Raw genomic sequence first — 24,947 nt, 5'->3', positions numbered from 1 at the left:
CACACAACCATGAACCTGCAGCAGCATAAGGAGAACCCATTGACTCTGGCTACAGGCTACTAATCTTCCCAAGACCTGTACCCAAGATCTTCCTTATGCCTCTGTACTGGTGGATAGAAACTGTCTTTTGCTTTATACAAGGGTCTTCACAGGCTGAGGTTTTGTTTTAACATTTTCTTTACTTTCACAATCAACAAAGACAAAAGACTTTACGATGGCCCCAGCAAAGGGCTTCCAAGGCAAGCGAGGAGCAGAGGCAGACGGCTACTGCTTTCCTCTGCAGACTCTTCCTTGGTGGTCTCCCTTCCAAATACTGGGCCTGCTTCGCTTCCAAGATCAGGCTGTTCCATGCTGCCCCCCTCCAACAACTACACAGCAAATAGAAATTCAACAGGAAAGGCTTTCACCATCTTTCGCTCATACCGTGTCTATATTTGCAGTTTTTGTTGACAGAAGAATCTGGACAGTCTCACTTTTCATTTTCTCAAAGGCTGGATTCCAGAGGGATTGAGAAGACTTCCAAGATAGCAAGCATTCGCGTGTACATGCAGGAGAGGCACTCTATAATAGGCTTCCCCCACTGATATCCTTCCAAGCCATGTATGGCTTTTTGGATCACAAATTGTGCTGCCTCTTCTTACTCTTATCTCAATGGTCCAGGAGAAATAGTCCATGAAATGAATGGAAGCTGAGCTTTTCATGGCATGGAAACTGCCAGGATATTTGTTTTTCCTCCAGGCAGTTGGCAACTTATCTCCTGGCCCCTCCATTATCTCAGATTGCCATTTGCACCAATAACGTAAGCTTAAGCAGTATGACTTAAAATTGCTTGTTTTAAGGTGCCATTTACTTTCTTGAACCAGACATAGCAAGACTCTGCTCTCTAAACAGAATTTCCCTTTTATCTCAGCACCTCGCCGGGAGGGATGGGGTTATTTCCTTGCTGTGCTCCCGATTGGACACAAGAGGGCAGTGTACTGCAGTTTTGTTTTGTTTTTAAAGCTGCACAGGAACTAAGAACAAAATCCATGCTGTACCTTTTATGAAGATCAACCAATTTTGCACAAAGCACTATGCAAGATTTCAGGCTCCTCAGAGCGCTTCCTCAGGGAGGATGTTAGGACAAAGTTCTAAAAAGTAGAACTGTAGAAGGCAGATTTCTCTGGTCATGATCTGAATGTTCATGTAATGATAAGTGTGTTGATGTTTATGTTGCTACCTCACTCTCTCTTGTTACAGACTATACAGCTATCCCTCTGGAATATGATCCTGATTTTTGCCATCTTAACCGTATTTTGCTTCCTTGTTGGCTCAAACGTTTTGGGACCAGGGAGGGTGACACCTCTGTTGTCACAGTAGCTATCCAGCAACTAGTCAGATCAAAGCTTGTCAGCGATAACAACAGTGCAACAGCAAGAACAAAGCATAGTGCAAGGCTACATACAATCAAAACTCAGTAGTGTATTTGTTATTATGCCCTCTGAGCCTTAGAGAGACAGAACTCTCCCATTTAGGTTTAGGTTTTGTGCTTTTACCTGTATATGCAGCATTCCACAGTAGATTCTTGTAGATCGACCAGCTTGGTGAAATTGAGGTGATTCTTTGGAAACTCTGAGATGGATTTAAAATCTAGAAATAAACCCAAGTCTGTGTTTGTGCAGGTTTTTTGAACAATTGGTCATGCAAGATATTGAAAATATTGAAAATCATTTCCATGTCCATACATTATCAAAGTGGGCTCTTTTATTATTATTATTATTATTATTATTATTATTATTATTATTATTATTATTATTATTATTATTATTATTATTATTATTATTATTTATTATTATATTTATATTTATATTTATATTTATATTTATATTTATACCCCGCTTCCCCCCGAAGGCTCGAGGCGGCTTACATAACCCCGTCCCCTAAACCATAAAATAACAATAAGATCCGATAATTTACAGTAATGGCAACAACGATGGCTTAATCTGCTCATTTGGTCTCCGCATCCTCAACTACAGGAGGGGGGTGACTCTCTCTACTGCCAGGGGGGGCTGATCTTCTTTCTGCCCGGCCTCAGTTATAAGCCTGGCGGAAGAGCTCCGTCTTACAGGCCCTGCGGAATGCTGGTAATTCCCGCAGGGCCCTCAGCTCTTCCGGGAGCTCATTCCACCAGGTTGGGGCCAGGACCGAAAAGGCCCTGGCCCTGGTTGAGGCCAGGCGGGCTTCCTTGGGGCCAGGAACGACCAATAGGTTAGCCCCCACAGAGCATAAAGCCCTGCGGGGGATATAGGGTGAAAGGTGGTCCCTCATATATGCAGGGCCTAAACCACGGATGGCCTTGAAGGTCAAAACCAAAACATTGAACCTGATCCGGAAGGCGACCGGTAACCAATGCAGCTGCCTCAGAACTGGCTGGATGTGAGCCCTCCACGGTGTAGCTGTGAGGACTCTAGCAGCCGCATTTTGGACGAGTTGCAGTTTCCGGATCAAGCCCAGAGGCAGGCCGGTATAGAGCGAGTTACAGAAATCTAGTCTAGAGGTGACCGTCGCATGGATCACTGTGGCCAGGTGTTCGGAGGACAGATAGGGCGCTAGTAGCCGAGCCTGGCGAAGATGGAAAAATTCCCGGCTAGCTACCTGTTTAACCTGTGCCTCGAGTGTTAGTGAGGCATCAATGGTCACCCCTAAATTCCTGGCCTGAGACGCGATATTAAGTTGCGTCCCAGCCAGAAAGGGTAAGCGCGCTTCCTGATCTGCCCCCCTACGGCCCAACCACAGAACCTCCATCTTGGAGGGGTTGAGTTTCAGGTGACTCTGTTCGAGCAATCCAGCTACGGCTTCCAAACATCTGGCAAATGGATCTGGGGGGGAGTCCGGGTGGCCATCCATGAGGAGAAAGAGCTGGGTGTCATCAGCGTACTAGTGGCAACCCAGCCCATAGCTCCGTACCAGTTGAGCCAGAGGGCACATAAAGATGTTAAATAATGTTTTTTTTAACATTAGACAGATTGGCTCAGGATCAAAATATTATTATCAAGCTGATTGACAAGGGGGGGAGCTCCTCCTCCTCCTCTTCTATAATTGTTATGGATACAGCAGATTATGTAGCTGAAATAGATGGTTATGTGATACTATTAGCTGTAGGAAATTAAGCAAAGATCCTGCAAACAATGTACTCAGGATCATAAAAGTAGTGGTCCAAGAGGCTTTGGCCTTTGATCATATTGATTTTAAAACAGCAAAGTTTCTAGTAAAAGAGTTTTCTAAGGTACCCATATTTTATTGCTTGCCAAAAATTCACAAACTGGGTCATCCACCTCAAGGGCAAACGACTGGGCTGGACAATAATCCATCATTGGAACCCCCATCTATTTGTGCAATTTATTGTGCAAAAATGTACAACATGTACATTAGAGATTCTTCAGATCGTATCTCAAATATTGATAATTTAAGTTGTTTTGTGAACTTGTGTTTTGTGACCTTGAACGTCACATCTTTATACGCAAGTATCCTGTTGGTGGAATCTGTGCTCTCAAATGCCACCCACTTATTTTTGATGGGCCTCACAGATACTATTTCAGAAAACAAATTCAGTCAAGTCAAAAGTGGTGTTGGGGTTCATAGAATCCTTGCAGCACCAGACTAGAGGTATCTCTGTAGCTGCTGCCTGTTCTCTCCAGACCATCCCACACAGGCAGGTTTCTAAGGCAGAAGAAATGCATGATCGGGATTCTGACCCTCCCCCTCTTCTGAGTATTAAAGGTAAAGGTATCCCCTGTGCAAGCACTGAGTCATGTCTGACCCTTGGGGTGACGCCCTCTAGCGTTTTCATGGCAGACTCAATACGGGGTGGTTTGCCAGTGCCTTCCCCAGTCATTACCGTTTACCCCCCAGCACGCTGGGTACTCATTTTACCGACTTCGGAAGGATGGAAGGCTGAGTCAACCTTGAGCCGGCTGCTGGGATTGAACTCCCAGCCTCATGGGCAAAGCTTTCAGACGGCTGCCTTACCACTCTGCGCCACAAGAGGCTCTTCTTCTGAGTATTAGGTCCTGTCAATTTGTCTATTCAGCCTTAGGTGAAGAGGGATCATTTGTGAAGGCAGCAACAGAAGGACACCTAGATCTTAGGAAAGTGATCTCCACTAGAATCAATAATGCATGGGATGGCTGTAAGTGTGGGCAGGGGGGGGGGCTGGATAGCAATTGTGTAAATTCTTGCTGTGAGGGTGACATTAAAGGCTGTCTTTAAAGTCCTTAAGAAATAGCTGGATAGGTTCTTTAATCCAAAAACAAAATCAAAAGACCAAAATAATGAGTTTCTCATTCACTCTTATTAGATATATTATTCCTTCAACTTTTTGGCAACCAGAACGGGGTCCCAGGTAAGTTTCTTCCATTTTCTGATTCTTCCTCAATGATTGCCACTCCATAATCTATGTTCCATTTAGCAGTTATAAATCAAATAAAGTGTATCACTTTGTTGTCTTGAGACAGTTTACTCCTACGGGACACGTAGGACCCTGTTCTGGTTGGCAAAAAGTTGAATGATTAATATACCCAATCAGAGTTGATAGGTGCTTTAAGCGGATCCTGCATTGAGAAGGGGGTTGGACTAGATGGCCTCTATGGCCCCTTATGACTCTATGATTCTCTTCTATTAAAGGTCAAATAACAAAGTTTGAGAACGATGGGACCTTTAAGAGAACCTTATTCAGTGGAACCTTATTCAAGGTATAATCTTTTGGGTGCATGCATGTTCATGAAAGTTCATATGCTGAATAAAACTTTTGTTGGCCTTAAAGGTGCCACTGGACTCCAACTTTGTTCTGCTGCTTTGTGCTACCCACCTGAAACTATTAAAGGTAAAAGTATTTCCTAAAGAAACAACATTATTCAGGGAGGGACACTGGCTCATTAGTCTGGTTTTTTTTTTCTGAATGAAGCTTTGTACCTTTAGGTTCAGCTTAATAAACTGGCTCATGTCTGGGGGTGCTTCGTCCACAGTGGACTGTTTCTATGGCAATGACTATCCCTTCTTGAAAACCTTTGCCAGATCCACCTGCAATGGCCAAGGCTAGCCACAGAACATGGCTTAACAACTAGCAAATGAACCAGTCCTCCCAAATATAGTACCAGTAGATTTATTTATCTTATAGCCTGTCTGTCTCCCAGTGGGGACCCAAGTGGTTTTCATAGCTCTTCACTCCTCCACTTTATCCGTATAATGATCATGCAAGGTAGATTAGGTTGAGGGCGTGGACTGATCCAGTGATGTGAGACGTATAACAACCAACGTTCTGACCTGATCTCCCCACTTTTACCTTTTCCTAATGCCACAGATGCCAGGTCTCTTGAACTGCTGCTGATAATTGCTCGGAGACCACTGAATGGGTAGAAATTTTTATCTATAGTTATGACCCACAGGGTAAAGCAGTAAACATCACTGGCTTTTTCTTTTTGTATTATAGAACCAATTTGTATACTGTTTTATATTTTGGATGCCATTAAAGGTTTTTGTACTGACAGAGTATTGACGGACCCAGGGGCTTTCCGCACCGGGATCCTTGTAGCAAATTGTTTGCTGAACGAAAAATCGCCATTTAAAATAGTGCAATTCGTCATTATGCATACCTGACTTTGTAGTGGAATCCAGTTGCGTTTCTATCGTTTCCCACAAGCTTCCGGTCTCAGCAAAAATCGCTAGACAGGAAGCGCTATTGCCAAGCTCGTCCCGCCCCTGGCCGTCAAGCAGCCAATGGGCAGCCGTTAGCATGCTCCCAAACAGCCCCTTTCCCTTTAAGAAAGGTTTTTTTTTAAAAAAAACACACCCATTGCAACGAATATGTGTTGATTCGTTGCAACAGAGAGACCCATCAGCTGGCAGGTGTGTTTGAGCTGTCGTTTCATCGTTGCCACGCTCCCCCCAAGTGAAAAAAAAATCCCCCCCTCACGGGCCCGATTTTCGGCCGAAAACAGTGTAAAAAATAAAGGGAAAATACATCAGCAAACGGGCTTGTCTGTTGTTTGTGCTTAGTGAATAAACAGCTCTGGGGAGGGACTGAAGCCGGGGAAGCCTCTAAACAGGCTTGCTGGTGGGTTGAACTTCGCTCGCTCGGAGAAAAAAAAATGGCGATCGCTTCGCCGGAAGATCAGAGGAGAGAGCCAGGGGGAGGGACTTTGTAGAAACCACAACAATGGTAACGCACAGAACTTTCCCGCTAGTGTTGCAGATTGGTTGCAGGAGTGTAGCGCTTTCTGGAGGGTGAATCCACTTTTGGGGATTTCCCTGAAAGCGCTACAAGGAAGCGCTTTTTGCGGATCGGTTTCAGGTGTGTGGCAGATTGTCAACGACGTTGTGCATAATGGCAAATCAGTAGCGTTTTCAATTGGCAACCATTGTGCGATTTTGAAGGTGTGCGAAAAGCCCCCCAGTGTCATCCAGCAAGTTTCCACGGCCCAGTGGAGATTCAGTCCTCTGTCTCCCAGACTTTAGTCCCATGCTCTTACTGCTGAACAAGATGGCCTCTCTGTGAAACAGGATGGAAGGAAGCAACCTTGCAGATACATTTTTAGCATTGAGAACATCTCAGAGGGAGCTTGTACATTGCTGAGTTAGCAAGCACTCTATCCACCCCTGGGGCCAGGCGGGCTGGACAATGCATGCACCACATAAATGAAATTCTCTTTGTGGACATTTGCCCCAGTCCCCCTTGGAACCTGTGCCTGTTGACTGGGTGATGGTTGGTGTCATTCAGCCTTTTCTTCATACGATAACTTTCTGGCCTGCAAGCTTTGAGAGGGGCTGTGTAAGGCCTAATGACAGAGGGAAACTGGCAATTGGAGATGGAGGAATTTCCCTTTGAAAAAGGTATTGAAGAAGAATAGAAGCCTTGAAGCTCTGCAGGGGTAGTCAAACTGCGGCCCTCCAGATGTCCATGGACTACAATTCCCAGGAGCTGGCAGGGGTTCATGGGAACTGTAGTCCATGGACATCTGGAGGGCCGCAGTTTGACTACCCCTGGTCTATTGAATGAATAGAAGTATATGTAAGTCTTCCATCGAACACAACATCCATGCCTTTTCCCCAGGAAGACCCAAGAGCCGTATATTCCCCAACATTTGAGCTTCCCCTTTCACCTGAATGTAAATCAGGAGACTTGTCTCTCTAAATTAGCCCCTTCCAGTTTTTCTTTTTATGCTGACATTATGCTGTTTGCTTATTTTGGTAAATTGAAGGCTTACATTTAGGAGCTATTAATAGTGTTGGGTGACAGAGGGAGGTGGGGAAAGTGAGAGGACAAATTGGCTGCTATTTGTCTTCTGCATCCAGCTAATTAAAAATTTAAAAACGCCCCCCTCAATCCAGCTAAAATATCACACCTTCTAGTGACAAACTTGATGGTTTCACACCTATTTTAAATATCATTAGTGTAACAGGTTTTTACATAAATATTCATTTATTTACCTACCAATAGAGCAGTAAAATGGAGCTACCAAGTGACAAGGTAGGGGTGCCAACATACTTGGGATTCCAGTCCATTAATGCAGAAAGAAAAACTGATTTTTAAAATAAGAACCCCTCCAAACAATTCTGTAGGGTGAGCATCCTCATTCCCCAAAAGGAACGGTGGAATATTGAGGGCAGTTGAATGTCGATTAAGGGGGGAGAAGGAAAACAAAATGGGAAAGGCAGAAACGAGCCCATAACAGCTTAATAGTATCTTAGAGCATTGGACCACTCAAGTTCAGGACTAGATAAACTGCTGCCTTCCCACTTAGTCCCAAACTTCAGGAGTTGAGGGAACTACTAGACTGCCTGTGTTCCAACCCCCATACATTTCTCATGAGGTTCATTCATGGGTAAAGATTTCTTGTCTCACGCCAGGTGGTGCCCAAAAATCAAGAGTTTCCCACAATGATATTTCGATAAAATCTCAAACTTTTACATTTGCCATTTTTCCCAGTTAAAAGAAATCCCATTACTGACACTTTTGTTTTTCATTCTCTTCGATCATCTCCCCAGTGATACTTGGGAGTAGCCCATATATGAATGCAGAGGCTTCTGAGCTTCCCATGCTTGGTCCTTGATTGCAGAGCTGCTCCTGGAAGGGGCTACAAACAAGCAAAATCTTGTTCCTCTCTGGCATTCCAAGGCTTCACAGCACCACCACAACGTTTATTTTAGTGCTTGGGCATTCAGGACATGTGCAGATATATCTAAATAAGTTTATGTAGTTGGATATCTTCAGGTTGGACAAAAATATGAGCTGGGATTTCTTTTAAAAAAAAAAACTCTACACACACTCTACACCTGTCATGCTTTGACAGGTTCTATTCATTCAGGATAGCCGAATCTCATCAGACCTTGGCAGCTAAGCAGAGTTGGCCCTGATCAGTACTTGGAAGGGAGACCACCAAGGAATACCAAGATGGCAGGCCATGGCAAACCACCTCAGCACATTTCTTGCCTTGAAAACTCCACCAGGGGTCACCATAAGTCAGCTGGCAAAATAACAACAAATCCTTTGTGATGCAAATTCAAGATGGGAACCAAGACCTATCAAAACAATCCAGCTGTTTGCTTCCATTTGCCTCTCTGCTGTGGCCTGATTATAAATAGGAAACAATGAGTTGTCTCTTCCATGCATTTGGCGGATGTTGCACATTATAGAAGCAGGTTGGAAGCTGGAACCAGTTTTGCATGGCAAAAGGCATGCAATGAGGTGATCAATGGTTTTTTAAGGGAAAGTCTTTCCTACCTAAGTGCTTGCTTCTGTACCCTAATAGTACCTGCTGAAATAATATCTGTAAAATAAATTATTTCGGCCAAGACATCACAAGTGTCAATGCTTTCTTTTCTAAAGTAAACCTAGTCCTATTACAGCTGCTCTGCAATTCCCTCTCCTTGACCAAAAGAGAAGCATGAATCAATATTCCAATTATATGAAGGGATATCTGACAGAGGAAGTACTGCCTAACAGGCCAAAACAAGTTTTGAACATTCCCATGAAAATTTGGCAGAAGATGACTAACACCTGATTGATTCAGAGAGCTATGATAAGAATAATTTCCTACATGTATTTCCTATATAATGTAATCTATACTTTTAACAGTTTTATGGTCTAAGATTTTATATTATTAACATATGTATGCTTTTAGCTGTTTTATGTTTTGTAACTGATTGATTGCTAATTTTCACTCTGCCGATCTATGACCGTAATAAAGATCTGTTTACCGTTTAGCTTTTGAACAGCAGTTTGTCCCATCACTGGGCAAATCCTCCTCTGCTAAAAAATCTCCATCACAGCATATAGGGCCAGTAAGAAAATATTTACACGCTGGTTTAGCTGCCGAATTATTTTTGGGAACGCTCCTAGCACATAACACAGACAGCTCCACATTCAGGTAAATAAACAAAGGGGCTGTTTGACTCCTTCGGAACCTCTTAACTGCACTCCACTTGTTACTCAAAGAACCCACCGCCAAGATATTTTCTAGACACATAACTTGGCTCTCCTCCTTGGCCTCCTTCCCCCATGAGGTCCTTTCCCCTCCATGTGGCAAATCCTTGCCGTTTAAAGATACAGAGTCTACTTCTTGTCCTGTATGTGGGTGTTTCTGTTTTGAATAAACTAAAACAGCTGTTACTGGCAGCACAATATTGTCCTTTGAAACATGGGGGAGTTAAAGTGACAGAAGAGGCTTCCATGTGAACTAAAACCAAGGCTGGAAGTCATGGAAGGCAAGATGGTAATCCACCCCCCCCCCCCAGGAGAAACAAGCTTTTTAGTAGCCTGCTGAAAAGTTGGCAGCAACAGGCTATGGATATCTTTCTGGCCTGTTGCATACCTTCAGTTCTTTTACGATGCCTGTCCTGCTCTAAGGGGACATCTGCACAGACCATTTTGTACACAGCAGCCAAGAGAAGGCTCTGGACCAGAGGAATGGAAAATAAGAGCACTGCTGGCTCCCTAATTCCGGTTGTTGTTGACGAGGGGGAGTGCATGAATGGGAGCGTGACCCAGCGGCTTAACGTCATACTGGCCCCTTGTGGTGGTATGGGGCAGAGTAGGGCAACAAGAGGCACAATTACCAGTGTGAGTCTCTCTATGAGCCGCACGATATAATCCCTGCTTTAGGGAAATGTATTTCAGCATCCTCTAATGAGCTCTGAAGTGATGGAGCTGCTGTGGTCCCACACAGATGTCCTTGAAACTGGTTATTGAAAGTTTAGTTGTTGACTTTAGGCACTATAAACTAACAGTCTTGCCCTTGAAAGGTCACCCTTCACCAAACATCGCACCTTTCAAAGCTGTCCTGACAGCTGATGGACATCTGCCTGGCTAGGTTCAAGAGGCCACACAGCAACAAAGCCGATAACTGTTTATGTACCATTCTCCTGGGCCAAGTACATCCCATAAAACATGGCCAGAAATGTAGCAAACATAGTGATTGGCAGAAAACATGGAGGGGGGGGGGGGACTGCTTTCCTATAATCTGGTTCCCTAAATGCCTAGAAGACTATTCATTTTTATTTAGAAAGGGCTGTCTCCCGGCTAGACTGAAGATGTGTTCATCAACTTTTTTTTACGGGGGAAAAAAGTTCCTTAAGTAAATAAATTACCTCTGAATGACTCCCTTGTGCTTGGGAAGGTCAAGTGACTGGCTTTGCAGAGAACTGGCTCTCTCTGTCTATCCTGAGGCTAGCAATGGAGGAGGGAGTCCTTCTGTGCTGTTCCTCAAGAGCTGCTAATGAATTCTGCTCTGACTGGTGGGTTTGCTTCTACCCTGAGAGGGAAATCCCAGACTGCCCTGAGCTTCATCCCCAATGGAAGACTTTCGGGGACTGTACTTTGCCAAGGCATCATAAGCCCACACAGATCAAAATGATCTGCATAAAATCAATGCACCCTTAACCAAACTAGGCCAAATCCTCATCTGCCAAGATAGGTAAACTGAGATTTTCTGGGGAAGGGGGGTAGGAATTAACTCCCACACTTACCAGGTTGTGCCTCTGAAAAACATCAATACATCAGACTTTGCAGCCAATGTATTTTCCACTCTGATCTTCACCAAATCCCATCCCCTTTGTGTTCATCTACTGCAGGGCAAAATTAAAGTCCTACTTACATCAGCACAGAGCCGAGGAAGTTCAGAAACTAGAGCCAGGAAGCAGGGAAACAACCACAGGAGTCTCCTGGACCCATTCTGCACACATTAGATAATGCGCTTTCAATGCACTTGAAGCAGATTTCCCTGTTCTGCACAGGAAAATCCAGTTGCAAAAGCACACTGAAAGTGCATTATCTAACATGTGCAGAATGGGCCCTGGTCTTACAGAGGCAGCAAACCTAGCCACATTCCTTTTCAGTTCAATGATGTGGAAGAAAGATCTGATTCCAGACCAGCTGAGTAGCCAGTCCCTGGTGTGGAATGCTTCAGCAGAGTTCCAAGTTGCAATCTAGCACAGTGGTCCCCAACCCCCGGTGCGGAGATCAGTACCGGTTTGTGGATCAGTCAGTACCGGGCCGCGGCTCCTCCTCGTCCTCCTCCCCAGCTGCTGCCTCGGGGGCTGCCCTGCCACTCTGCTGCTGGCTCACCTTTGGTGCTCTCCAGTGGCCGCCATGGCTGGGGCTCCTCCACGGCACAGCACTGCACAGCTGCTGCTGGCAGCACCCTCCAGCGGGCGGCGGGAAGTCAGGGGCACCAGTGGGAAAGCAAGTAGAGCAGGGGCTCAGGTGGCAGTGGTGACGTCCCTCAGCAAAAGACTACCCCTCCCCGGGCCTCAGTAAAATTGTCAAGCGTTGTCCGGTCCCTGGTGATAAAAAGGTTGGGTACCACTGATCTAGCAGGTAGGCATGCTTGAGCCTCCCTGAGCCTTTGTTTTCTTGGGGGAGGGGGGTTGTCATGGTGACCACGTAGTGTTTTCAAGGCATGAATCATTCCGAGATGGTTAGCTACCGCTTGCCTCCAGTCATGACCCTGATCTTCCTCAGAGGTCTCCCATCCCAATGCCAGCCTGGGTCAGCCCTGCTTAGCTTCTGAGATCTGATGAGATCAGGCCAACCTGGGCTATAAAAGTCAGATCGATGATCTTTTAGTTCACACAACTGGGCTGCAGCTCCTTTGTGTCTTCTCGTGTTGTTAAATCAGTACCCAATAGACCTCTTTTCTATGGATTGTCATTGTGTTCTGACACCAGAACTCTTGATCAAGCTAGAAAATGAGCTAATTCCATGTGGTCACAATCACATTTCCCCCTGTTCTTGGGGGAAATTAACTAATCCTTTTGGTAAGTAACAGAAAGAGGAAGTCTGAACTGAGGATACGTAAAATATTGTTGGGGGAACAAGTGCTGCCTTTCCTCAGTACCCCAGACAGTGAATGCTATTTATGGCTTCAAGATGACAGAGAATGAAATGTCATGGTTTCCCGCTTGGGTTCTCCCCTTAAACAGAACACTTTTTTTCCTGTGAAAGATTACTACAATGTTAGTAGGGGGGCGGGGAGACATGCACAAAACATTTTGTTGAAATCAGACCAGAGCCATTCTTAATTCAGTTGCTTTTCTGCTTCCATTTCCTGGGAGACATTTCTGAGCTTTTATTTATTTGTTTTGGTGCAGCTCTGATTCCTGCTAATAAAGTATTTTCCATCTTTTTTCCCATATATATATAATAAATAAATAAATCAACTGCACATTTTATACAACTAAAAAAAGAAAGAAAGCCAAAGCCCTCCAGGTACTGGCAAGTTGCAGCCTCTCTTTTGAAAAGCTGTTACAGCATTTAAAAAAATAAAACGTTCAGGAGGAAAAATCCGACACCAAATGGAAAAAGCATAAACAAAACTAAAAGAGCAGAAAAAAAGACATAGTTGCACAGTCAACATAGTGCTGGTTGGAACCTCTCATAGCCAAAGAAAATTTGCCCTAGGAAGTACTTGAAGTAGTCCACCTCTCTGAGAATGAGGATGGCCACCCTCCGGGTTGGGCCTCAAGATCTCACAAAACTACAACTGATCTCCAGTCAGCAGTCAGTTACCCAGGATGACATGGGCGGACTTTAGAGCTTCACAGGGTGGACATTATAAAAACTCACCTTTACTGAGCATGCTCCCCAACCTGCCCCCCTCCCCCGACTCTACCCTGAAATCTCCAGGGATTTCCCAACTCAAAGTTGGCCGCGCTTCTGAGGACTGTAGGACTAGCATGCTGCAAAGCCAAGCCCACCCATAAGTACTTTAACGGGTGGGAGGCCCTGATTCAACCACAATGTCTTAGTCATGCTTTCTCATGCTTCCTGGCAGTAGCGTCCAAGAGAGGGGAGCAACGTAATTATCGTTCTATTATGCCTGGCACTCATACTGCTTGTGGGCCAAGCTATATTTTACAGGGATGATGTTACCATTCATATTAAACAAGTACTGGAGACCATTCAAGATCAAAGCCATGGTTCCAGGGAAGGCTTAGGCCCCCTCTTTTCTCCCGTGCTGTTTCCCTGGCAGAAACCACAAAAACCTCCAAGGGGCTCTGTGCTTAGAGAAAAATACAAATGCTTAAGTTGTTTCTATTCTTTTTTGGACTACTGTGGCTAGTGGTGGTTTTTGGGCACGGGTGGCCAAACTGTAGTTCTCCAGATGTCCATGGACTACAGCTACCATGAACCCCTGCCAATTGGCCATGCTGGCAGGGGCCCATGGTAATTTGTGAGCCACACTCTGGCCCTCCCTGTTCTAGAGAGTGATTTCTATAGAACAGATAGTTCAAGGAAAGGATAACACCTTACCCAGCACCAGAATCATTGATCCAAATTTCCCCATCTTCTATTGCTGCTGTTAAATATTACATGAAAATGTTTATTTATTGCCTGCCCAAGAATACACTACGAAACATGAAGCTGGTAGGAGTGTATGTGTGGTTTAGCATATATAAATAGAGTGGGAAGCAGCTGCAAGAGTCCTGAACATCACAGAGAAGTAAATTGCTGCATTGACATCTCAGTCAATGCGGCAACTTACCACTACTGCCTTATGTCCAATAGACAGGTGCAACCAACACGGACTGTGCTGCATCAGCCCTTGCCCTTCATGTTACCCTGGGTATGAGTGGACACACAAACACTTTCTAAAATGCTTTTCTAAACTGTGGTTGAGGACGACATCACAAATTAGATGGCTGCTCCCCTTCCCACTCCCTCCAAGCCCATCATTGGCCATTTTGGGAGGGGGTGCAGCTCAACATATGGTCATATGTGGTCAGACTACCTGATAAATGATTAACAAAAATAATTAATTCGCACCTATTTGGGAAACCCTTCCAGAGCCATCAAGAAACCCCAGGGTTTCACGAAACCCTAGTTGAGAAAGCCTGGCCTCCTATGATATAGGTGCAGATTAGAAGAGGAGTTGGGTTTTGTATCCCGCTTTTCACTCCCTGAAGGATTCTCAATGCAGCTTACAATTGCCTTCCCTTCCTCTCCTCACAACAGATACCCTGTGAGGTAGGTGAGGCTGAGAGAGCCCTGACAGAACTCTGTGAGAACAGCCCAAAGTCACCCAGCTGGCTGCATGTGGACCAGTGGGGAATCAAACCCAGCTCCCCGCTTTTAACCACAGGACCAAGCTTAGCCCCTCCATAATGCTTTCTGTGCAAAATTTGCAAAAAGCTAACTGCACTCCAGAAGCACTCTGTCTTTCTAACCTTTATTCAAAGACTGTTATTTTTATCTACTAACAATACATGTTTCCTATTAGGATCGATTTTTTCCCCCTTGGCGTTGGGGAAGGGATCCAACATAATTACATGGACGGGGATGACTTAATTATACATCTGCAGCAGCTGTGCAAAGTTCGGCTTTCATTTCCTGATCACTTGGTACCCATCAGGAAATAGGACCTCAATGTGCACTGCTGACTACTCTTTTGAGTGAGTTAAAATCAACGTGGTTTCTTATTCACTGCTTCTGCCCTTTTATACGCATTGTAAGAGTCAACAGCCTCTGTTTAAAAGGCATCAATAGAAAAAGAAATAAAAACAAATGAAGCTTTTAAAAATAAGTGCCTAATAATAAAACGTGCCAGAGTTTACTCATGACAAGAAGGAGGCTGACTTGTTGCTGGATTTGAGCCTTTCCCCCCTGCATGTGCGCAGCTCTGACTGAAGTCTTCCCGGCTGAAGAAGACTTCTGTTTAATATAGATTTGTGTGGTGTCTGAACTTGGATACTGCAACAAAGTGGGCCTTCTTTCCGGCCCACAAATAAGGAACGGGGACGTCTGAGAATATAAGAGGCTCATCTTCATGACAAGCAGCCTTCGGGTTGTTTGTGATTTCTGACTGCTGCCTATATTTTTCTTCGGAAACTCAGGCTGTTGCCCAACATGTCTGCATCCCCTAGACTTCTTTTTCTTCTTTTTCGTCTACATGATTCAGTAGCCTAGTCTGTAGGAAAATAAATCCTCTTTGGAAAGCAGCAGAGGAGAATTATTGGCAGCTTCCAACCAGCACTTTGAAAGGGCACAAAAAACAACTGGGGGGGAGGGGAATACAGATACAATACAGTCATAACCTTCTATTGCCCAATTCAAAACAAGCTTTTGTCTATCTCCATTTCCAGACATTGATTGTGACTCAGTAACAACTGATTCAGAGACAAGACTGAAAACCAGATGGCAGACTTTTTTTTTAATGGCCTACTGGAGACCAAAACAACTGATGCAACTCAGAAAGAAGATCAGTTGATCTCCAGAGACGCAGGATAAATACTATTCCATTCTCTCCCTCTTTGAATGCTGTTTTCATAGCCTGCTTTTTAGCTCTCGTCCAATGGTTTAGGTGCAGGGCAGGACAAAAGACTGCAAGTGCATGAAACTCCGTGGATTCGCTCCCTGTTTTGCCTGGTGATCTTGTGTGAACCGGTCACATCTCCTCCAGTTTAAACAAGGCTTTAATTTATCTGAAGATCTCGTGCAGAACACATTCAAAAACACCCTCTGTCTAAATAATGCAGCCAGACTCCTTCCTGACTGTCCTCTTCAACAACTTTCCTTCCTTTCTCCCCTTCCTCACCAAATATTGGCTTGACATGTTCTTTAAGGCTGCCTTGGCAATAGCAGTGCAATACTATGCTTTTGTCACATTTTCTCAGCAGGATGAGTAACCAGTTTCTTTTGCTTAAAGTATAAATGTGGGGATTTTTTTTTGAAAGGAAAAAAAGAAGTCTCTCTTTCACTTTGGATGTTTACTATATAAAAATGCCCCATGAATGAAGAGGCGATGCCTGTACTGAGGAGAAAATGCACATGAGGTAGGGAATCCGGTACCCAGCATTCACTGCTCCGTTCTGCACCAGCTTCTGGACTCTTCTTCATGTCAAAGCATGGCCTGCATGATTATCCAGCAGGCACCTTGTGAGAACAAAGCGCACAGGAGAAGCAGAAGCATGAGCTGGGCCCACCAGAGATGGCTTCCTCTTGCCCTCAAGCCTTTCCACTAAGGGTTCCTTCCCCAGTTCATTCTTGTGTTCCGTCTTGTCAATTCCACAGAACACCAAGGTAGAGAAAGTCCATCAGCCAAGGCCGCTTTTACGTGACCCTGAAGGTCCTCCTCTCCTCTAGCAAGCTGATGGATCTGTTTATGAGGATCTCGGGGCTGCTGGCCAACTTGTAGCCAAATAGGTTCATGGCTGGACTGCAGACATTCTGTACCACCTGGGCAAGCTTGAAGGGAATGCTGAATCGCCACTTCTCAAACTGTTCTGAGGAATTTTTCTGGGTGGAGTAGATGCCGTTACTATCCTGAGGTGCCTGAGTGTTCTTCTGAATCCATTCCTCCACCTGAGGCGTGATGGCAATGCCAGTGAATTTGTACATCTCCTTGGCTTTTTGGAGTGGGGACCTGGCAATGTCCTCGTAGCGGACCAACATGTAGCGACCCCGTAGCCATGCTGGCTGCCTCAAACCAAGTTCAGCTGAGAGCCGGATGCTCTCGCAGTTACCTCGTAGCCTCTGTACTTCATCATCACTGATGGTCGCTGCACCTTCAGTTGCCCATTTCTTCCATGTTTCGTACTTCCCTGAAAAAGCCACCATCCGAGAAGCCAGCACTGCTCGTGGGTCCCGTACCAGCTGAATTATCCTCATGTCCAGACGAGGGTCTTCAACCAAGGGGCGCAAAAACTCTAGCTGGCGAATCCGTACTGCCTTAAGTGCCATGTGGTCTTTGCGCAGGCAGGCTTCTGCGGCCAGGGTCATGTTCAAGGGACCACAGCGGCGGTTTTTGCAGTGGTACTTCTCGAAGACCTTCTTGACAAAAGGTGTGCAGACAGGCTCCTCACATAAAGAGCGGCTTGAACCACGCCGAAACATAAACTGAGTCAGGTGATCCTCTGGGAATGGAATTATGAAGTTCTCCAAAATGTAGAGGTCACAGAGGAAAAGCTGTTTCAAAACATCTCTGTACACGAGGGCTGACCCCACAGCATTAGCACCACCAGGTTCAAAAGACACCGTCCTTTCAATGTGCCAGAGTGGCTCAAAGAGGTAGAAAATGTTGCCCTGTTGGTTGAAGAACTCCCCTACAAATGAGGAACCTGTGCGGGTAGTGGCCATCAGGAGCACATGCTTTCGAGTCCCTTTAGCGGGTGCCAGGAAAGGTTCCCTAGTCCCCCCAAGTTGCAGTGTGACATTCTGAAGTCTCTTCTTGAGCTGGGAGAAAGCTGAATCCAGTTCACTGAGGGACATGAGGGAGCCATTCTCGGACAACACCAAGCCAGGGTCTGTGCTATTGGCTTCTCCAAGGGACAGCGGAGACTGCTTCAGTTTGTCTGACACTCTAAAAAGAAAAAAAGAATACTTGAAGAGAAAGCGAGACCAGTGTTTGGAGATTACTTTGGGGCTTATATAGAAGAGGGCTTTTTGGTCTGTGTAGTTTATCATGCAGGAAGCTAGTGGGGCACAGTTGGTAGAGGGCAGGACTATAAATAATGAAGTTCAAACCCTATACAGCCATGCAATGAACTGGTTGTCCTTGGACCAGTCATATGCTCTCAGCCTAACTCACAGGCAAATTTGCAAAATGGGGAAGGACCCAGCTAACCACAAATGGCTGCTATGACAGCTGGAACCCATCACAATGTCTGAGAGTTCCAACCCAGACATGTTCCCATGATGAAGGCAGCCACTCCCACAGGGCTGCTCCCTTCTGGCACAAAGGTGATGCCTCATCTGCTCTTCTGAACTACCTTCTACTCCAGTGAATGGAGGAAAACCAGGGTTGGATCTTTGCACTTTTTTTTTTGAGGGGGTGGGAATGGACACCAGCTGGATATTCTGATTGGTGGTGCCATGCTAGGCATCACTGGCCTAACAGTAACATTTTTGTGAAGGGATGAACTCCTTTTGGGCACTAGTCACAAATAGTTTAAAAACCTGGTCCCATCAATTGGAGGCTCAAATACCAGCTAAAGATTGGGCCTTGCATTTTAGCAAGGTCTTTGGAGCCCATCTGGCCTTACCCTCAATATATCCCTTCTGACCTAGCAGATCTTCCTGTTTGGCCCACAGTTTCAGAGGCTGAAATCAATGGTCTGATCTCCTCATTAGCATCTGATAAGTCCCAAGGGGAAGATCTCATCCCTGCAGATCTTTATAAAGCCTTTCCATCATGGGGGGTCTACTGTACTAGCAAAAACTTTCTCACAAATTAACAACACAGGCCAAATCCCCCCTGGATGGAAACTTAGCATTGTTGTGCCCATTTATAAAAAAGGGAACAAATCAGCTCCTAATAACTACAGACCTATTAGTCTGCTGGATATAGCAGCAAATGTACAGCAAGTATTTACTGATTAAGCTGGATGAATGGGTAGGTGAAAATCATATTTTATACCTGCATCAAGGTGGATTCAGAAAAGGCCTTAGTACCATTGACCATTGTCAAATACTTGTCTATTCAGGAATAAATGGCCCTCACTGCATTCGTTGATTTGGCTGCAGCATTTGATTCTATAGATAGGCATGGCCTATGGCAAAAATTAGAAGATGAACATTGATAGGCAGCTCCTATTCCTACTGCAGAAGTTGTACTTGGACACTTATGCTCAAATCAGAGTGGGAACTTCCAGCTGCTTAACCAACAAAATGCCAACATGCTAGGGTGTCAAACAGGGATGTGTGTTAGCTCCCCTGTTGTTTAATTTATACATAAACAACATTGTAGAAAGACTCTGTAGTCCACAATTTGTTTCTCCTACACTTGGAGATCAAAAAATATCAATCTTACTTTATGCAGATGACATGGCCCTAATTTCCCTCACAAAGATTGGGATGCAAAGACTATTGCAACAACTTGGTGCTTATTGTAAAGAAGAAGGTCGTAATATAAACTACAATAAGACAAAAGTAATGGGCTTTAGAAAAAGGGCTAAAAAAATTCTTCTATCAGTCACAGAAATTCATTTAAATATTGGGATATCATATTTAGTGAGAGTTTGAATTGGAAACTTCATCTGGCCACTGTTAGAGCCTCTGCAACAAGCGTAATGAGCACTGCTGTTCTGATGAAGGCAGAAACTGGTCTACCTTCTCTTAGTGACCAACTACACTTTGCAATTCTAAAATTGTGGAAAAACCGTAGGTTAGCCAACTCAAAAAAATATAGTCATCAGTCTTTTAATATAATGTTATCTAGGGATCTAGCATGGCATAGCCTTATTAATAGCCTTCTTGCATGCTACTCCATCCCCGATGACCTCCTAAATTCATCAGTTAATAACTCCCACCTTAGAGACTGGATCATCAAAAGTGATGCCCAGATACACAGAATGCAAATTTTGAAAATTGTCAGCATCATGGTTCAAGCAGTTTAAATATGACTATCAAACCCTGATATAATTGAACCAGTTGCAAAGTTTTTATATCTTGCCATGAGAAATCATGAATACATTATGTCTTACTCTAAAGCATGATCTTTGCCTTTGTTTTCTCTAACAGTGGATCCTTTTGCACTTTCCCTCCTTATATTGCACTTTTATATGCTATTAAAGGCTTGTTGTTGTTAAAATATGACCATCGTAGACCCTCTTATCTAAAGATTCCGAACCATAATCTCAGAGCAGCCTTTACATCACTTCGTTTTGAAACAATGCCCATGGAGGTCTTGGCTATTATAGCTGTACACAAAAAAAACAGTGTTTGTGTATTTGTGGTGCACAAGCTCTGGAGCATTTACCTCATTACATATTTGACTATTTACTTTACGCTCAACCTAGGGCCAAATTGCTCGATGAGGTTTTTTGTGGCTCTGTTGCTGAAAAGATAATCTATCTTTTATCTGACTGTATTGATAATGTCACATATAAAACCTCACTATTTGCTTTGGCTGCAAAGAAAATAATGGCCAATGTTGTCACCATTAAGGCAGGCTCTTAATACTCCTGCTTCTCTATATTTTTGGAGGCTGTTTCATAGTTCTGTGGTCTTAAATGTTATGTTTTTATACAGTTCTTTTTATTCTGTGTTATTGTTTATAATCTTGTATCTTATATTTTGTAAAGGCCTATGGCTATATACAAATAAATTTATTGTACTGTGAAGGGATGGACTGTATATGCTGCTATAAGTTCTATAGTGTGAGTATAGAATAAACAGGGGATAGAGAGAAAAAACTGCACTTGCTGAAATTCCCTCTCTAGGACATTGCTCTAGGAGACCATTTTAAAAATCAAATTAAATAGCATACCACCAGTTACATGGCCCACTGCTGTGACCTATTGTGGTGTTTGTGTGTGTGTTTCAAATGATCTGGCTTCCTTCCTGGATGAAGGAAGCCAGATCAGATCAGCAGGTGCAGATATTTACCATGTTTCAAAAAGACTGGAGAGATAGTCATAACAAGTTAGGACCTGCAAGACTGATACGCAGACAGCCTGAAGACAGAATAAAGACACAAACATTCTTTGTCTACTTCAAATCTCCTTTCTCCTTACCTTGATATTATGTTGTTTTCCTTCTCAATAATGACAAGGGCTACTACAAACACCAGGAAGATAGCAAACCTGCTCCTCATCCTCAGGCAGTGCAGAAATTCTCCAAAATCCTGGGGTAATGTGCGTCCTTTGTCCATGGAGGAAGTCTGAGATGTTCAAGGTGTCGCCAGGGAAAGGTCTTTCTTCTTCACATGGAGCAAGGGACGGGGGGAATCCCTACTTTAACTCATTCAGTGTCCTTCAGCTATCTGGAGACCATTTCCTGATGCTAGTTTCTCCAGATGAGAGGCACTGCTCTTGTTCTGCAAGAAGAGAAAAAAATGGTGTGCGTCAATAAACACATGGTATGTACTTCTGGACAAAACAGATGTGGCATCCTTTTGCCACCTATGATGAGCAGCACAGAGAAGTCACACAAGTTCCTACACTGTACTCTTATGTGAAATGGTTCTTAGACTGTGAGGAGACTTCTCATGACTCCAGACAGAGCTATCTGAGCCTGTCTTCTCATGATCTGGAGCCAAGAAACACAATCAGCAGAATTATATGTTGTAGTCCTTAATGAACATGCCATTTTAAACTGTCCCTTCATGTAAAAAAATATACTGCACACTTTTGGAAGTGATACTTGCAGAGAACTTTTAATTTTTTGGGGGGAGGGGGGGTGCATTCGAACTTGTTACCGACCCCCTGTACTCTGTAGAACTACAGTCTACTATGAAACAAGATCTTCCTGATAATTTCGTTTGGCTCTAACTCTGTACTCTCAGGGCTACTGAGCTCATTAATTTTTTGTGTGTTTTACCTCCACCTTCTTGCAATGCGTGAGGCATAGGATGTTTGTGTGAAGAGTGTGGCATCTTGCTCTCATAGTTCATCTAAATGCACCTATCTATCCGTCACTTTCTCCCCAAGAAGTACAAAAGAAATAAAAAAAAGAAAGGTTCCTAGTGCAAGGCACAAAGGAACTGCGGATCAGCTTTCCAGGCAATTAATCCTAGTAAAAGACCCCTTTTTTCTACAGTAAAGTTCTCCTTCTTCCTCAATGCTGACTTAGGGCTAGTGCAAATAAAGGTGAAGGTCGCTCCTGTCAATCTACAGAAGCTGGTTATTTATTGATTATATTTTTAAGTTGTATTCTCTTTCCAAAGGAAGATAATTCAGTCATTATTTGTTAGTTGCATTCTCTTCCCAAGGGCAACAGAAACAATATACTGCAATCTGTAAAACATACAGCACTTTGCAACATACTGTGTAATTCAAAATCCAATAAAATCCAAGGTTAACCATCACATAATAAACACTATAATGATAATAAAACAACCATATCTATCCACTATCAGTTAAAACATTATTATTATTATTATTATTATTATTATTATTATTATTATTATTATTATTATTATTATTATTATGCGATTTATTGCCCACCACTCCCTTGCGGCTCGTGGTGGGTTACAACATTCTAAAAGCCCATAAAATCCATTAAAATCCGTTAACGATAATAACAATCCCCCAATTAATAGCAGGCTAACATGGCAAGACTGGCTAGTCCACTTCTCCCTCCCCCTACTAGCAGGTGGAGAGGGGATAGTGATGGTCCCATCCCAATCCTAATCCCAGGTCAGAAAACATATTTCTGAAGCCTTTACCTTCTGGCAGAATGTAGTTAGGGAGGTAATCAGCTGATTTCAAAAACTCCTTGCTTATAGAGTTGGCAACCTCCAGGGCTTGGAAATCTCCCGGGATTACAACTGAGCTCCAGAATAGAGATATCAGTTTCCCTGGAGAAAAAGGCGACGGCTTTGGAGGATGGCATTATAGGGCTTTCAAAGGTCCACAGGGCCTGCAAGACGGAGTTCTTCTGCCAGGCCTTTGGTTGAGGCTGGGGTAGTTAAGATCTGGGCTCCATCCCCTGAAAAAAATTAGATTGGTGCAGCTCCCCTTTAACCACCTCATGAGGTGTCATCTGTCTGTATGAGCTGAAGGAGGGAGTGTCGGCTGCTGCTGTCTTGAATTGGCTATGTTTTTAGATGTATGGGGTTTTTAAAGTGGAGTCTCATACATTGTTAGCTGCCATGAGCCAGTTCATGGGAGTGACGAGACAGGAGCTGAATTATAAATAAACTAGGGGCCAAGCCCGTTGCATCAGGAATACAACAGCGCTAGATTGGGACGAGGGGTGGAAGAACTCTGCAGAAGGTCTCTCCCTCTCCCCAGGACCTGGAAAGGCTGCAGGCAGCTGTAAGGGAACTCACCAGTAGGGGCAGCTCTCATGCAGCAGGGATTTGCAGCCTTTGAGCTTCGGTGGGAAGTGGAAGGAGGAGGGGGTGGTCATGGAAGATGATTGGCTGGCTGCTGGACAGACAGGCAAGCCAATTGGAGGAGGAGACACTCAGAGGCAGGTCAGCCACCCTGAGTGGGTGTTAAGAGCTGAGTGGCACTTAAGCCATGAGACACGCTCGTCCTCCAAGGCCTTACCAGAAATATATTATGTGGGGCAGATTATAAATAAATAAATACTTTTCTGAGGTTTCTCCTGTCTCCAAACCCCACTCTTCTCTGCCCTTCCCTAGCAAGAGGGTCTTATACTGAAAAAGGACACAACTCTACTTCCTACCCTTCCGGATTTTACCTGGATAAAATCTGAACTCAGAGCAGATGGTCTCTCCTGTACTTATGGGGATGGAAGGGAACAGCCTTATTATTATAGAAGTCACTACTGTGAGTGGTAGATGGAAAGCTACCTTTTCAGTGCATTTCCTTCACTTCTGCTATCCTCACTAAACTTTCTCAATAAAGCAAAAATCGATTGGTTTCCTTGGACAGTGTCCTAAAATGAGAAAGTGAGCACAACAAATGGATTTTATAAAAGCTCACTAGGATTTATTTATCAGATTTCTACTTTCTGGCACTTCCTCCATCCTGACAGAGGTCAGAGAAGAATGTCCTTTCTTTTGAATGGAGACATAATGTGTGGAAATGGGCAGCCGAATCTTTCCTAGGCATGGAGGCAAACAACATCCCATTAAGCCTCTATTAAAAGGACACAACCATTTTATTCTCCAGGCAGTTCACAACCCTACACACGTCAATGGAAGGGCAGAACAGACAAGAATAAATTGTTCACAGTCCAGTCCATTTCATTCCTATGGGCAAACTTTAAAAAGAAATGGAGGAGGAGAAATTGTGTTTTTGAATGGATAGGAGAATTCTGTACACAGAATTTAAAGATTTTATATGTGGGCCATTCATAACAATCAGAGAATAAGCACACATGGAAAGAAGTGGCTCTACACGTAGCCTTTTCTGTTCTCTGAGAAATTTAAAAACTGCTCTAAGCAATGACAATAGGACTGTGTTTCTCATCATTAATCATGTTACAGGTAGAGCTACCTGTAACATCCTGGCTACTGGTTGGGGATGAGGGTTGCCAGATCAAATTGGGAAATTTCTGGTGATTTGGGGTAGAGCCCGGAGAGGACAGGGTCCTCAGTGGGGATACAATCACAAAGATTCTACCCCCAGCCATTTTCTTTAGGGCAGGGGTAGTCAAACTGCGGCCCTCCAGATGTCCATGGACTACAATTCTCATGAGCCCCTGCCAGTGAATGCTGGCATGGGCTCATGGGAATTGTAGTCCATGGACATCTGAAGGGCCGCATTTTGACTACCCCTGTTTTAGGGGAACTGATCACTGTATTCGAGGGATTCCAGGGGATCCCCAGGTCCCACTTGGAGGCTGGCATTCCTAGAATTTAAAGGCACTAGCTGATAGAATAATAGTCACAATGGCCACACAACAGCTAGTTTTGGCTTAAAACACTACTACAGAAACAATAAACCTGGTTTGTTCAAAGACTGTACTATGTCAGAAACACTGTCATGGAAAAACAACATTAATTCTGCAATAGCCCTTCCAAGTCACTGCATCTATGCCTGGAGGACACAGTAGAGAGCAT

At 44.1% G+C, this 24,947-nt stretch overlaps 1 protein-coding gene across 3 annotated transcripts in view; it reads right to left on the bottom strand.

The window, feature by feature from the left end:
- Nucleotides 1–24,947, bottom strand: part of CHST3 (carbohydrate sulfotransferase 3) — a 68,967-nt gene that overhangs the window by 2,876 nt on the left and 41,144 nt on the right. For 2 of the 3 annotated variants that reach the window (XR_013233709.1, XR_013233710.1), the window contains exons 2-4: nucleotides 20,986–21,287; nucleotides 9,235–17,831; nucleotides 424–1,629 (exon numbers count right to left, since the gene is read on the bottom strand). Coding sequence is in view for 1 of the 3 variants with exons in the window: in XM_077350533.1 (XP_077206648.1) it covers nucleotides 16,583–17,831; nucleotides 20,986–21,122 (1,386 nt within the window). In the remaining 2 variants the exon portion in view is untranslated. Of the gene's footprint in view, nucleotides 1–423; nucleotides 1,630–8,314; nucleotides 17,832–20,985; nucleotides 21,288–24,947 lie in introns of those variants that run through there. The other variant, XM_077350533.1, reaches the window with a different exon arrangement.

The sequence above is a fragment of the Paroedura picta genome, chromosome 8 (genome assembly GCF_049243985.1).
Source record: "Paroedura picta isolate Pp20150507F chromosome 8, Ppicta_v3.0, whole genome shotgun sequence".
NCBI lineage: Eukaryota > Metazoa > Chordata > Lepidosauria > Squamata > Gekkonidae > Paroedura > Paroedura picta.
The sequence above is the reverse complement of the archived record's forward strand: the minus strand, read 5'-3'. Positions and strand labels throughout refer to the sequence as shown.